Source organism: Monodelphis domestica, chromosome 2, assembly GCF_027887165.1.
Source record: "Monodelphis domestica isolate mMonDom1 chromosome 2, mMonDom1.pri, whole genome shotgun sequence".
NCBI lineage: Eukaryota > Metazoa > Chordata > Mammalia > Didelphimorphia > Didelphidae > Monodelphis > Monodelphis domestica.
In genome coordinates, this window is record NC_077228.1 from 43,683,774 (window position 1) to 43,696,973 (window position 13,200).

The 13,200-nt window shown below is 39.0% G+C and overlaps 1 protein-coding gene across 1 annotated transcript in view; it reads right to left on the reverse strand.

The window, feature by feature from the left end:
- Positions 1-738: 738 nt before the first annotated feature.
- Positions 739-13,200, reverse strand: part of CLCA2 (chloride channel accessory 2) — a 48,272-nt gene continuing 35,810 nt past the window's right edge. The window contains exons 11-14 of the mRNA XM_007480575.2: positions 11,147-11,417; positions 8,955-9,125; positions 6,566-6,802; positions 739-1,200 (exon numbers count right to left, since the gene is read on the reverse strand). Of these exons, the coding sequence (XP_007480637.2) occupies positions 758-1,200; positions 6,566-6,802; positions 8,955-9,125; positions 11,147-11,417 (1,122 nt within the window). The 3' untranslated portion in view covers positions 739-757. The remainder of the gene's footprint in view (positions 1,201-6,565; positions 6,803-8,954; positions 9,126-11,146; positions 11,418-13,200) is intronic.

The following is a 13,200-nucleotide window of genomic DNA, read 5'->3' on the forward strand; positions in this document are numbered from 1 at the left end:
GTTTTGAGCATTGAATGAGATCATATTAACAAAGCATTTACCATAGTTCTTGGCACAAAGTAAGGGCTATATGAATTTTAGCTCTTGTTAGGCATTATTATTATCTATAAATCAGTCAAAAACCTCTTACTTCTGGCTTCACTCTCAGATGTCTGGGTTCTCAAAGTCTACATTAGTAGGAATCCCTACACCAAGCCCCAAAAGCCTCCAGTGTTAGTTAGTCCAGTGGTTATTTCTCATTTGAGGACCAGCCTCTTTAACTGTGGGGAGGCTCATTGCCAAGTTGCCCTTAGGGTAGCCTTGGCAACAACTCTCGATGCCATCTACCAAGACAGAAAGATCCCACAATCGATGTGAATGGAAGCAGCATCTGCACTGATGAAATGCCAGATACTTGAGATACTGAAGAAAGATTTTAATTTTATTTTTATACAGTTGGCAAGAGAGGCAATGTGACAGAGTGGAGTGAGAGCTTGCCTCAGTCAGGAAGACTCAGGCTCAGGTCCCTCTATCCATACCTATCCAGCGAGAGACCCATATCAGTGCTTTAGGCCCCTCTCTCGGACCCCAAGTCACAGGGAAGTTTCTAACCTCACTGAGAGAAGGAGCTACCTCACCCTGGAGTTCCCTAAGCCAGTATGATTGCAGGTTCAGTCTCTACATGTATTTCTGATGTGCTTTTGTGAAATCTGAGTGCCTCTGATTCTAGGCAGAAAGATATTTAACAGGTAGGACACATATGCCGGTTGACCTTTATTTACAACAGTTTGGTTCTATTGGCCTTCTTTCTTGATTTCTTCTTCCTGCTTAAAGTACAATGTGCCAGGCATATCATAAAACAAATAGTCATTATCAAGCCAATGGCTGTTAAAACACCTTTTAGGATAAGAGATTCTCGAGAAGTAACAGGAGAAACATACTGGGGAATAATCAGGGTTGCTTGAACTATGTTGGACACCTGGCCCTGCAGGGAGGCTTCATCCGTAGCTCGGATGGCGAAGTAGACTCTGTTGCCTTCTCCTGTCTCTTCATCGAGCTGTTGCTGTTGCTCTTTTGTCAGGAGTGCTGGGGTGAAGACAAATATCTCTCTGGAGCCAGCCCGTTGAGGGATCAGCTGGGAAACATTGACCAAAATGGTGTCCCTGAATTCATCTTTTATTTTCTGGAGACTTTTACTCATTCTTACTTCATAACTTGCAGCTGAAATGAGAAATATCCATCCATTGGTGAACACTTATTAAGTGCATGCTATGTGTTAGGCACTATGTTGAGTGCTGAGGAGACAAAAAGAAACAAAAGATAGTCCCTGCCCTCAAGGAGCTTAGAATAGAACATATCAGTTGTGATCATCGTATCAGTCTGAGGAGGTTCTATTAAAAAATGTTTGCCATGGGTTCAGGAAGATTTGGATTCAAATCTCATCTCAGGCACTTGCTAAGTGTGTGACCTTATGCAAGTCACTCATTTATCTGAACCTTGGTTCCCTCTTCTGAAAAAAGGGACAATAATAGCAACTATCTCATAGGGTTCTTGTGAAGATCAAAGATGATGATGTGTATAAAGTTTTGTAAACCTTAAAGAACTACTAAATGAAAAAAAAATCATTTTTGACCTAGATCTGTCAACTTATTGTTCTAAGGATCTCCTGGTGAGGGAATTCCCTCTTCCAATGCATACCAACATGTAAATGCTTTGCAACTTAGAGCCTTTCCTAAAGGGCACCTAGGCAAGTAACTGACTTCCCTAGTCATACAGCCAGTAGAGATGAGACTTGAATGCATGTCTTCCTGACTCTGAGATTAATTCTCTAGCTCCTATATCATAATATCTCTTATAATTATTAAATGTGTATGTATATATAGGTAGGCAGATATACATATATTATACAACTTGCTAGATGGAAATATAAATTGAAAAATATTTATTGACTAGCTACTATGACAACAACCCTATCTTTAATATCTAATATGATCACATATGGAAGGTAAAGAGAAAAGTGATGTGATGTGCAGTTTCTATTTTAACCTGAAGAATCTCTCTGTATTCTACAAAATAAAATTTTAAAAAAAGCATACATGGTTCAACCACATAATTTATAATAATAATTAATATTTTATAATTAAATAGTATAATTCTATACTTTAATATAATCTTTAATAATGAAAGTTTCTAATCCTGAGTAGTAACAACAGTAAAGCACACTCTAAGCACATTCTGAAGGACTGACTGTAAGATGTCAGCCCTGGGTTCCCGATATATGAGGCTCTTTCAATAACTAGTTGTATTAGCTGTATGATATTGGGCCAATCACTTCTCTTTATAATAAGAATGGACCCAATGCTATCACTTAGTTCTAGAAGGCTATCAAAACCAAACAATCATATCTCCAAGAATGAGAGACCAAATTGCCCTTTGAGAAAAATACCCGAGATAGTTTGCTTCCTCCCTTTGTCCGATTTCTTATTGTATACATTTGAGAACCAAGATGGCAATGAAAAGAGCTGTCTCTCTTGGATTACAAAGAATATAAGCAACATTTGCTTTCAAACTTAGAAAGTACACAACTTTCCTTATGGCCTTCTTCTAGATTCTCCTCTAAAGTCTGTGGCCTTCATAGCAGCATAGGTCTCCCATGCTACAATTCTTCCCCCTCAAGACTCTGGTTGAGCTGTCACTGGTCTCTGCCTAGGACCCACTCCTCGCTGCTTGCTAACCTTCTCTGATCTCTTACGAGAAAACATTTGTTCCCTACACAAATTTTCCTTGAGAACTTTGGGTTTTTCCTTTGTCCTCATCATAATCTATCTAAAAATAATTCCTCTCTGGTAGAATATAAGGTCCTTGAAGATGGGCTGCCATTTTTTATCAGGACATTGATAAACTGGAGAATGCTCAGAGGAAAGTAGTCAGGAATAAGGCTGAGGTTTTTCCCATATGAAGACTACAAGCTGCTAAAAAAAAAAAACAATTCAAATATCATAGAACCACAGTCATAATTACACAGGACCTGGCTAAATCAATTGTACAAAAAAAATCAAGTCATTCCCCAATTGATAAATGGGTAAGGGACATGAATAGGCAATTTTCAGATGAAGAAATCAAAACTACCAATAAGCACATGAAAAAGTGTTCTAAATCTCTCATAATTAGAGAAATACAAATTAAAAGAACTCTGAGGTACCATCTCACACCTAGCAGATTGGTCATGATGACAGTAAAGAAAAGTAATAAATGTAGGGGGTATGGCAAAACTGGGTCATTAATAAATTGCTGGTGGAGTTGTGAATTGATTCAACCATTCTGGAAGGCAATTTAGAACTATGTCCAAAGGGCTTTAAAAGAATACATGCCCTTTGATTGAGTCATACCATTGCTGGGTTTGTACCCCAAAGAGATAATAAGGAAAAATATGCATACAAAACCATTTATAGCCATGCTCTTTGTAGTGGTAAAAAATTGGAAAATGAGGGGGTGTCCATCAATTGGGGAATGGCTGAACAAATTGTGATATCTGATGGTGATAGAATACTATTATGCTGAAAGGAATGATGAACTAGAGGGATTCCATGTAAACTGGAAAGACCTCCAGGAATTGAAATGGCAGAGTGAAATAAGCATAACCAGGAGAATGTTGTACACAGAGATTGATACATTTTAGCACAATTGAATGTAATGGACTTCTCTACTAGCAGCAATGCAGTGATCCAGGACAATCCAGAGGAACTTACAAGAAAGAATACTATGCACATCCAGAGAAAGAACTGTGGGAGTAGAAATGTGGAAGAAAAACATAGCATCAATTATGTAATTCGATGAGGATGTGATTGGGGTTTTGATGTTAAAGTTCACTTTATTGCAAATATTAGTACTATGGAAATAGGTGTTGAATAAAGATACCTGCATAACCCAGTGGAATTGCTTGTCAGTTCTGGAAGGGGGGAGGGAAGAGAGGAGGGAAAGGACATGAATCACATGGCCATGGAAAAATATTCTATATTAATTTTTAAAAAGAAAAAAGTATAATGAATATAAAACTGAATGGGGAAGAAAGTTGTAAAGGCACTGAGAATGTGTGGTACAATGAGGAAGAGTTTATATAAATGGAAGACCTCGAGGTCAACAAAGAATTTAGAAAAAGGAGAGTAGGGGTCCAGGAAGAGGAGTTGTATGATCCATTAGTATTGGTCCAAGCATAGGTTGCAAGAAAAAGTGTCCTGATTTAGGAAACTAGTCATGGCTTACCAAATGAAAAAGATGGGACAGGGACCTATTTCAACCAAGTCAACAGAGAGTAATTATTTATTCTGTGCCAGATAGTCAAAGATAATGGGAATACAAAGACAAAAAATTAAAAGTCCGTGCCTGTTCTCAAGAAACTAATATTCAAATGGGGAAGACAAGATATATGTATATAGGCATGTACACTACACATGCAATGCAGATCCAAGGTAATCTCGGGGAATTAGGGAAAAGTGCTAATAGAAGTGGGTTCCCTCATGCAAAAGTGAGCCATCTTGAAGGAAATCCAGAAGGATTACAGAGGTAAGGAAGGGGAGAATTCTAGGCATGGGGGACAACCAGTACAAAGTCATGGATACAAGAGGTGAAGAATCTGTGAGAAATAGCCAGAAAGATTGTGTGGAGGGGGATAACATAAATTAAGACAGGATAGAGGATGGGGCCAAATAAACGAACATTAAAGACCAAACAGAAGATGGATTGCTGAAGTGAGAAACTCAAAGCAATGAGTTGTAGAAAGCTATTGAAATAGTCCCTGAGTACAAATGATAAAGTCTTAAGGTAGAATTTTAGCTATGTAGATAGAGAAAGGGTCTAATGCTAGAACTGCCACTGAGAGAGAAATCACAATTATGGTAACTGATTAGATGTGTAGGATAAGATAGAAGAGTTGAGAATGAGAATGAAGTTGCAAACCTGGGTGATTAGATGGGGAGTGGTGCCCTTGGGCAGAAAGAATCAAGTCTGGAAGCCTGGGTGGAAGAAGGCAGGTAGTGAAGGAGGAAGGATGATGAGTTCTATTATGGACATGCTGAATCTGAGGTACTTGCAGAAAATCCATTTAAAAATGCTCCAACTAGAGCTCAGTTGAGAGACTCTGAATAGAGGTAATAAATGAACCTATTGAATCTTATAGGGTCACCAAGAGAGAGAGAAAAGAAATAAAAGAGGAGGGTATAGAGATGACCTTGGAGGTATACCTACAGTTAGTTGGAATGATTTGGATGAAGGGACAAGCATTTTATCCACTATACCATAGTGAACAATTTTCCATTTGCTAGCCAGTGATATTTCCCCTTATAAACTAATAAATAATTCTTAAAATCTTAGTCTTATGAGACATTGTTTTCCCAGTATATCCTGTCTCTTGAGATCTGTTCATTATTACCTAATCATGTTTCACCTGCGCCCCCTTGTTTCCCAACCATATCTTCACATATTACCTATACTTAGAGGATTATCTTCTTTTCCTCCTCCACCTTGACTCTACCTTTAGTTCTCCAACCTCTGATAGGTGAGTTTTAATTTTATCTTGTCAGAAATCAAGCCTTCATGCCACTATCTAACAGAAGTACTACCCCCTTCCTAATGCTGCCTTTTCTCATTAGAATGAAAGTTCCTTCTCTAGTTGTCTTATCCGTTTGCATTTTTACCCAAAGCTTAGCACAGACCCTAGAACAAAGGAAGTTCTCTGTCTACCTATCTATCTACCTACCTACTTACCTACCTACTTGCTTGCCTGCCTACTTACCTACCAATCTATCTACCCATCTAACTATCTATCTATCTATCTATCTATCTATCTATCTATCTATCTATCTATCTATCTGTCTGTCTGTCTGTCTGTCTGTCTGTCTAGCTATCTGTCTGTCTATCTATCTATCTATCTATCTGTCTGTCTGTCTGTCTGTCTGTCTAGCTATCTGTCTAGCTATCTGTCTGTCTATCTATCTATCTATCTATCTATCTATCTATCTGTCTGTCTGTCTGTCTATCTATCTGTCTGTCTGTCTGTCTGTCTGTCTGTCTATCTATCTATCTATCTATCTATCTATCTATCTATCTATCTATCTCCCTACCTATCTCTTTAATAATTATAATGTGTTTAGTACAGTGCCTGGCACACAGGCATTCTATAGAAATTGAATATTATTATTATTATTTTCTCATTTATCTATGCATATTGATCTATCTATCCATGTATCTACTTATGCACCTATTACTATATGAACTGTGTCTTTCTCTCTCTGTTTTTCTCTTTCTTCTCTTTGTCTTTCTTGGTCCCTGTCTTTCTGTCTGTCTGTCTCTCCCCATCTCTCCTCTCTCTGTCTCTCTTCTCTCTACCTCTCTGTTTCTCTCTCTGCCTCTGTCTCTTTTTCGGTCTCCAGACTTAAAGAACTGATTCTAGATGAGAGACATCTATACTTCAGTGTGGTAAGCATAATGCTAAAATTCCAAATTACAAAACTTTTTAAGCCAAATTACAATGGATATAGTCATAGAAATGCCATTTCACAGAGAAACAAGTATGAGAGTTAAAACATACCCTGGCCCTGGTCAAAGTCATCTCCAGGAGCTGACCAGGTCAAAATAATCTCTTCTTCTTTTCTTATGGTTTCTAGGTTAATGATTCTACATGGTGGAAATACATCTGCATGAGGACCAGTTGGAACATCTTGGACTGAAAAGGAGCCTCCGGAGGTTGTCCTGTTGAAGCCCCATTTTTGCATTTGAATGTCACTGTCCCCTATAGACTTCTTTGGAGCATTCATCTGAATGTTACCTGGGGTGGCAAAACCAGATCAAATAGCTCTTGACTAGGTTTCCATTAAAAGAGAATGTCATTATGGAATTAGAAAAGACTCAGTGACTTCTTTATAGCTTCCCATTGAGTTGGACCATCATCATCTCAATTATTTCTTGTTAGTATTATTTGGAAAATTTTTTGTTAGTTATTATATTAGTTCCCCCCGCCCACCAAAGATGAAATTTGATAAGGGCACAGAGCATCCAGTTTACCTTATTGCATGGAGCCCAAGTACATCTGTCTAAATGACTTGAAGTTAAGGACCTGCTAGATATTTGCAACAAGATATGAATATTGCTTGTATGGAGTAAGAATTAGCTCTTCCAAGTAGGACTCAATGAGCCTGGATTCTTTTACTTATTGATGCAAATCACCTTGAAATCTCTTAATTCATTGCTATAAACAGCATGTATCAGATCATAGGCTCATAAATCTGAGCTAGAAGAAACCTTGGAAGCCTTCTAGTTTAATTCCCTTGTTTTTTATAGATGAGGAAACTAATATTCAAAAAGGCCCAGTGACTTTCTTAAAGACACAGGCAGTGAGTGACACAAGCAGGATTTGAATTCAGGGTCTTTGAATTCAGATTCATTACTTTTTCCACTGTACCAAATATATATATATATATATATATATATATATTTATATATGCTTGTATATATATAGTCTATGTGATATAACTAAGTGTGTGTGTATATATGTGTATCATGGATTTTACTAACTAACCTATCTAGTTGCCAAATACAGAAACAAGCAAAAGATCTGTGATTTTGTCAGCATAGCATAGCGAAAGTCAAAGACTAAAAATCTTTTAAATATTTATATAGACTTTTAAATTATGATGCAAGAGTTCGAACTAAAACTTTTTTCTGTGTACCTGAACCAGGGATGTGTTGGTAAGTGTTTTAAAAACCAGCTGCCCAGGGGAAAAAATGCCCACAATATACTTCTTAAATCTGCATTTTGTTCATTGCTTAGTTAAGACTGCCAACAAAAAAAAGTCCTGATTCTAGCATTTCCCATTTTCCAAGGAGAAAATAAATTCTCAAACTGAAAATTTGACAATTGGCTTTTGAACTGTGTCTAGCTGGCTCCAGCACACTTCCTGATGAAACTATATTTCTAATTAGGAATAATGATGATGATGTTTCCAAGTGTATTTCTTGTAATGTCATGAGGTTTTTCCTTGAAGGAAAGAACATTGAATTGAACAAGAATATGATCTAGTGAACCACACACATTATTTAGGGGCTGACTTTATAGTTTGTGGCTTATTTCTTTGTTGAAAAAATATTCATTCAACAAACTTTGTACGGGCCTGCTGTATGGGAAGAGTCCTGGATCCTGCAGTGGAAAAGATGCAAAATTTAGATCAACATAGTTATTTGCTCTTGGAGAGCTGATAGTCTAGCACAGAAATCCAGAAAATTATTATACATAGTATTGGGACAGGAATTGATTCTGGTATTTCAATGAAAAAAATAACTCTTAGATGAGAAAATTCCCTTTACCAATGTAGTTTATGACCTTCTCTCCAATTTCTAGTCTTAAAGAACTGCCTACAATGAGTTGCTTAATGTCACAGGGCTAATATGTGTCAAGGGCAAGAACCTGATCCCAAGTCATCCGTTTCCAAAGCTACCATTTTATCCATGACGTCTCCCAATCCATTACAGGTTTCTTAATGGGTTTGCCTTCTTATGTGACCAAGCTTTGACTTTCTCTCTGGTCAAAAGCACCTTCACACTTGCTTGGCCATTCATCTGGAATTTTCATTTTGGACAAAATCAATACTGATGACAAAATTGAGATTTGGGAATTAAAACATTGGGAGATGCCAGAACTACTCAAGAAATCTTCCTTGAGTTAAACTCCTAAAGGTATTGGTTTACTCTGACACCTCAAACTTCTGATATATTCAATACCCACACAAAGACAACACACATGAAACACCATCTAAATGCCATAGAATCCGCTATCGAATTCATCTTGTATTTGAAAAAGAATCCCTTCCTGTAACATTCCTGACAAGTGCCCATGTCCCATAGACTTCAAGATCTCTGAGGAAGGGGAACCGGTTACCTTTCAATTCATCCCAACCCTATAAACACAACTTTGGATTTCTTACCATTTACTATGTAACCTGGAACATACATTGCATAGCTCCCTGGAATAAAGTGGGGCAGTCTTCTAAGGTGGCTCTCTTGATGGACAATAACTTTCAAGCTATATCTGCCATTTACAGGAAAGGAAAAAAAATACCTCGAATAGATGCCATCATTTTTTATAATATCAGCACCTACACAGAAAGAAATCAGTATCAGCATTAGGACATATCACCAAAAGTCTTTGCAAATGCTTTGGGATATCTGAGCTGTCACAAGGGTCATAGACAGGGCCATCATATATCCCTCTAGAAACTACTGGATTTTTATTGGATAGAGTTTCACCCTGTCCTTGATGATTTAAGGACAAAGTCAAAAAAGTCTGCCTGCTAAGCTCTAGATAATAGGTCTTTGATAATAATAGCAATAATAATAATAAGTACTTACAAAGCGCTTCAAGGTTTAGAAAGTGCTCTAGGCAATAGGCATTTATTAGAGGTTGAGTGACTTGCCCAGGACAACACGGATGCTAAATATCTGAGGATAGATTTGAACTCTGCAATTCTGCCTAGCTGCCTCCAAGGAGAAATGATGCACAGCTTTTGAACAATGTATTCTGGAAAAGACAGCAATGGGGGGGAAAGAGAGAGAGAGAAGCAAAGACCAAAACAGACCAGTAGAATAGCTGGAAGATTGTCTACAGCTGTTGTGACTCCCACTCTTCTTGGGTTATCACAAATTTGGGGAATTAATTTCTGTTTTACTTTGCAAAACTGATTCGTGGGGCAGGAAGAATTGCAGGAGAATGTAAATTCATTCAGGAAAGATTTTTTTTTCATTTGTATTTATAGTTTCTGTGTGGAGCTTAGAGCTTTGATGTTTGCAGGTATATTTTTTTAACCCTTACCAATCAATACTATGTATGGGTTCCAAGGCAGAAGAGTGGTAAGGGCTAGGCAATAGGGATGAAGTGACTCTCCCAGGGTCACACAGCTGGGAAGTGTCTGAGGCCAAATTTGAATCCATGAAGCATCTTTAATTTTTTTTTCAACCTTTACCTCCTTTCTTAGAATCAATACTGTGTATTGGTTCCAAGGCAGAAGAGTGGTAAGGGCTAGGCAATGGGGGTGAAATGACTTGTCCAGGGTCACACAGCTGGGAAGTGTCTGAGGCCAAATTTGAACCCATGGAGCATCTTTAATTTTTTTTTTCAACCCTTACCTCCTTTCTTAGAATCAATACTGTGTATTGGTTCCAAGGCAGAAGAGTGGTAAGGGCTAGGCAATGGGGGTGAAATGACTTGCCCAGGGTCACACAGCTGGGAAGTGTCTGAGGCCAGATTTGAATCGTGAATCCCTGAGAATCGAGCTGTCTTAGTTCAGGGAATCTCATGCCCCCATTAGCTGTAGGATCATGACTTCTTCAGTCGTAGCAACAGCTCCTGAAGGGCAGCTGCTCTATCACCAACGGAGAGAGTGCACTGATGGAGAGGATGGAGGCATAGACATGCTGTGTCACCTCGTGAGCCCACCCCTGACCCTCACCTCTGCAGGAACCTTCACTCGGCTCAGATAAGTCTGTGTAACCTGGCAGAGTGACAGTGATTGCTGCCAAAACCATCCAGATGGCTGACGGAGAAGCTGAAATCTGGATTATTAGGAAAGGAAGCCCAAACCAGCTCCTTCTACCACCCCACTCCCCATGTACAAATAGGTACATATTTGTACATATAATCTGTACAAAAAACGGGTAAATTGGAGGCCGGGACCATCCCCCTCACGATACACAGCCTATTTCCCTTGCGTCAATTTGGTCTGTGGTTATTTAATGGGTAAATGAGGACTAGATAGCTGAGGAATATCAAATAAGATGACAGTTGAAACCAGGAAATATTGAAAACAAGAGCGAGAGCAGGGTCGGTCCTCCTCCCAGCACGCCTCATTCATTCGTGCTGTAATGTACATGCTTTGAGATCGGGGATGATTTCAGTCCTTGAAATTGATCCCTGGCATCTAGAGCAGCCCGTGATAAGTGTTTGTTAATCCAATAAGCCAATAAATATTTATTAAGTGCCTACGTTGTGTTGTGTCAGACACTGCCAAGTGCTGAACATACAGAAGGAGGCAAGAGACCATCGCTGTCCTTGGGGAGTTTACAATCTAATTAATTCACTAAGAAAACCTTTTTGAAAACACAAGAAATACTGCTTCGTTACCTGCCCCGTCATCGAACAGTTCCAGTCTTACAGGCTCTCCTGCGTCTGTCTCAATGATGGCAGTCACGTTGGCCTGGAGAATAGGATGGAAGCCTTCTTTCACGTCTGCGTAAATGATCACCGGATGTGGGAAACGGGTTCCATCTTTATTCACGTGGGCTGTCACGGTTATCGGTGGCACAGCATGGTCGGTGGCCCGAGAGCTCACGGCCACTCGGAGGGCCTGAGGAGAGCTGTGAGTGTTATTCAGCTGCCAAGTCCAGGAGCCAGCCTGAAACACAGAAAGAGAACAGCCTTGAAAATCGCAACAAAAACTTGTCCTTTGCCTTTAAAATACAAATATGGGGCCAACCTAATGGTTTCAGATTAAAAAAAAAAAAGGGGGGGGCAGAGGCCATAGGTTCAAATCCAGCCTGACACTTCTCAGCTGTGTGACCCTGGGCAAGTCACTTAACCCCTATTGCCTAGCCCTTATCATTCTTCTGCCTTGGAACCAATACACAGTATTGATTCTAAGAAAGCAGGTAAGGGTTGAAAAAAATTAAAGATGTTTCATGGGTTCAAATTTGACCTCAGACACTTCCCAACTGTGTGACCCTGGGCAAGTCACTTCACCCCCATTGCCTAGCCCTTACCACTCTTCTGCTTTGGAACCAATACACAGTATTGATTCTAAGAAAGCAGGTAAGGGTTGAAAAAAATTAAAGATGTTTCATGGGTTCAAATTTGACCTCAGATACTTCCCAACTGTGTGACCCTGGGCAAGTCACTTCACCCCCATTGCCTAGCCCTTCATTGGAACCAATACACAGTACTGATTTCAAGATGGAAGGTAAGGTTTTTTTTTTAAGGGCCAGCAGAGATATTTCTTTTTCTTTTTTAAACCCTTGCCTCAGTCTTAGAATCAATACTGTGTATTAGTTCCAAGGCAGAAGAGCAGGAAGGGCTGGGTAAGGGGGGTGAAAAGTGACTTGTCCAGGGTCATGCAGCTAGGAAGAATCTATAAATCTCCTGTCTCCAGGCCAGACTCTCAATCCACTGCACTGCCTAGTTGCCCCCTAGCAAAATTATTTATAAAATAATAATTTCTATTAAAGAATAACCAGACTAAAAGTTTTCATCACAGCAGAATTCCCCTCCTTTTTTCTGAGGCTAGTCTATTTGCTTTGGCAAGATTCCCTCTCATTTGTGTTTCTAGTAGTTAATGATTTCCTTTTATAATAGTTTCCAAGTCCAAAGTTCTTCACAAACATGAAATGTCTGGTCGATAGCCAAGAAGAAAATGAGTTTTTTAATTCCTTTTCCAAAAAGATACCCAAAAAAACGGAATGAAATGAAATAAAAAAATGTTTATTGAATGAACAAATGGAAGGAAGGATGCAGACTTCAAGCAAAAGAAACCAACGTTCTTCTATGCATTGGAATAGCCAATAAAACCATCCTCGACCCAGAGAGCAACAGGGAAAGGAGGTGGAAAGGAAATATCAATGTTGAGTCTCAAATGTCTAATTAAATTCATTCATTCAACAAACATTTATTAAGTGACTACAATACAGTTGAACAAGCATGTATTAGGCTCCTTCTTTGGGTAGAGTACTATGGTAGAAGTGGGCTTTGAGGAGAAGAAAAGTTTAGACAATACATAGACTCTTCTTAATGGAGTTTATAGTACAGATGGCTCGGTGGGTAGAGTGTTGGACCTGAAGTTGGAAAGATTCATCTTTGTGACTTCAAATTTGACTTCAGACATTTATTGGCTGTGTGACCCTGGACAAGTCACTTAACCCTCTTGCTCTCAGTTTCCTCATCTGTAAAATGAGCTGGAGAAGGAAATGGCCAACCCCTCCAATATCTTTGCCAAGAAAACCCCAAATGGTATTAGAGTTTGAAATGGTAGAGACAAACTCAATAGACTAGAAGGCTGATTGCCTAGATAATTGTTCAATTCTCTCCTTTGCCTATCTAGATTGTGTGGGGGAAGAGTCTTCTAAGGCCACAGGAGGAACTCAAAGACCTACTAAAGTTCTGGCTTCTCTATAATTAGAAGAAGGGCA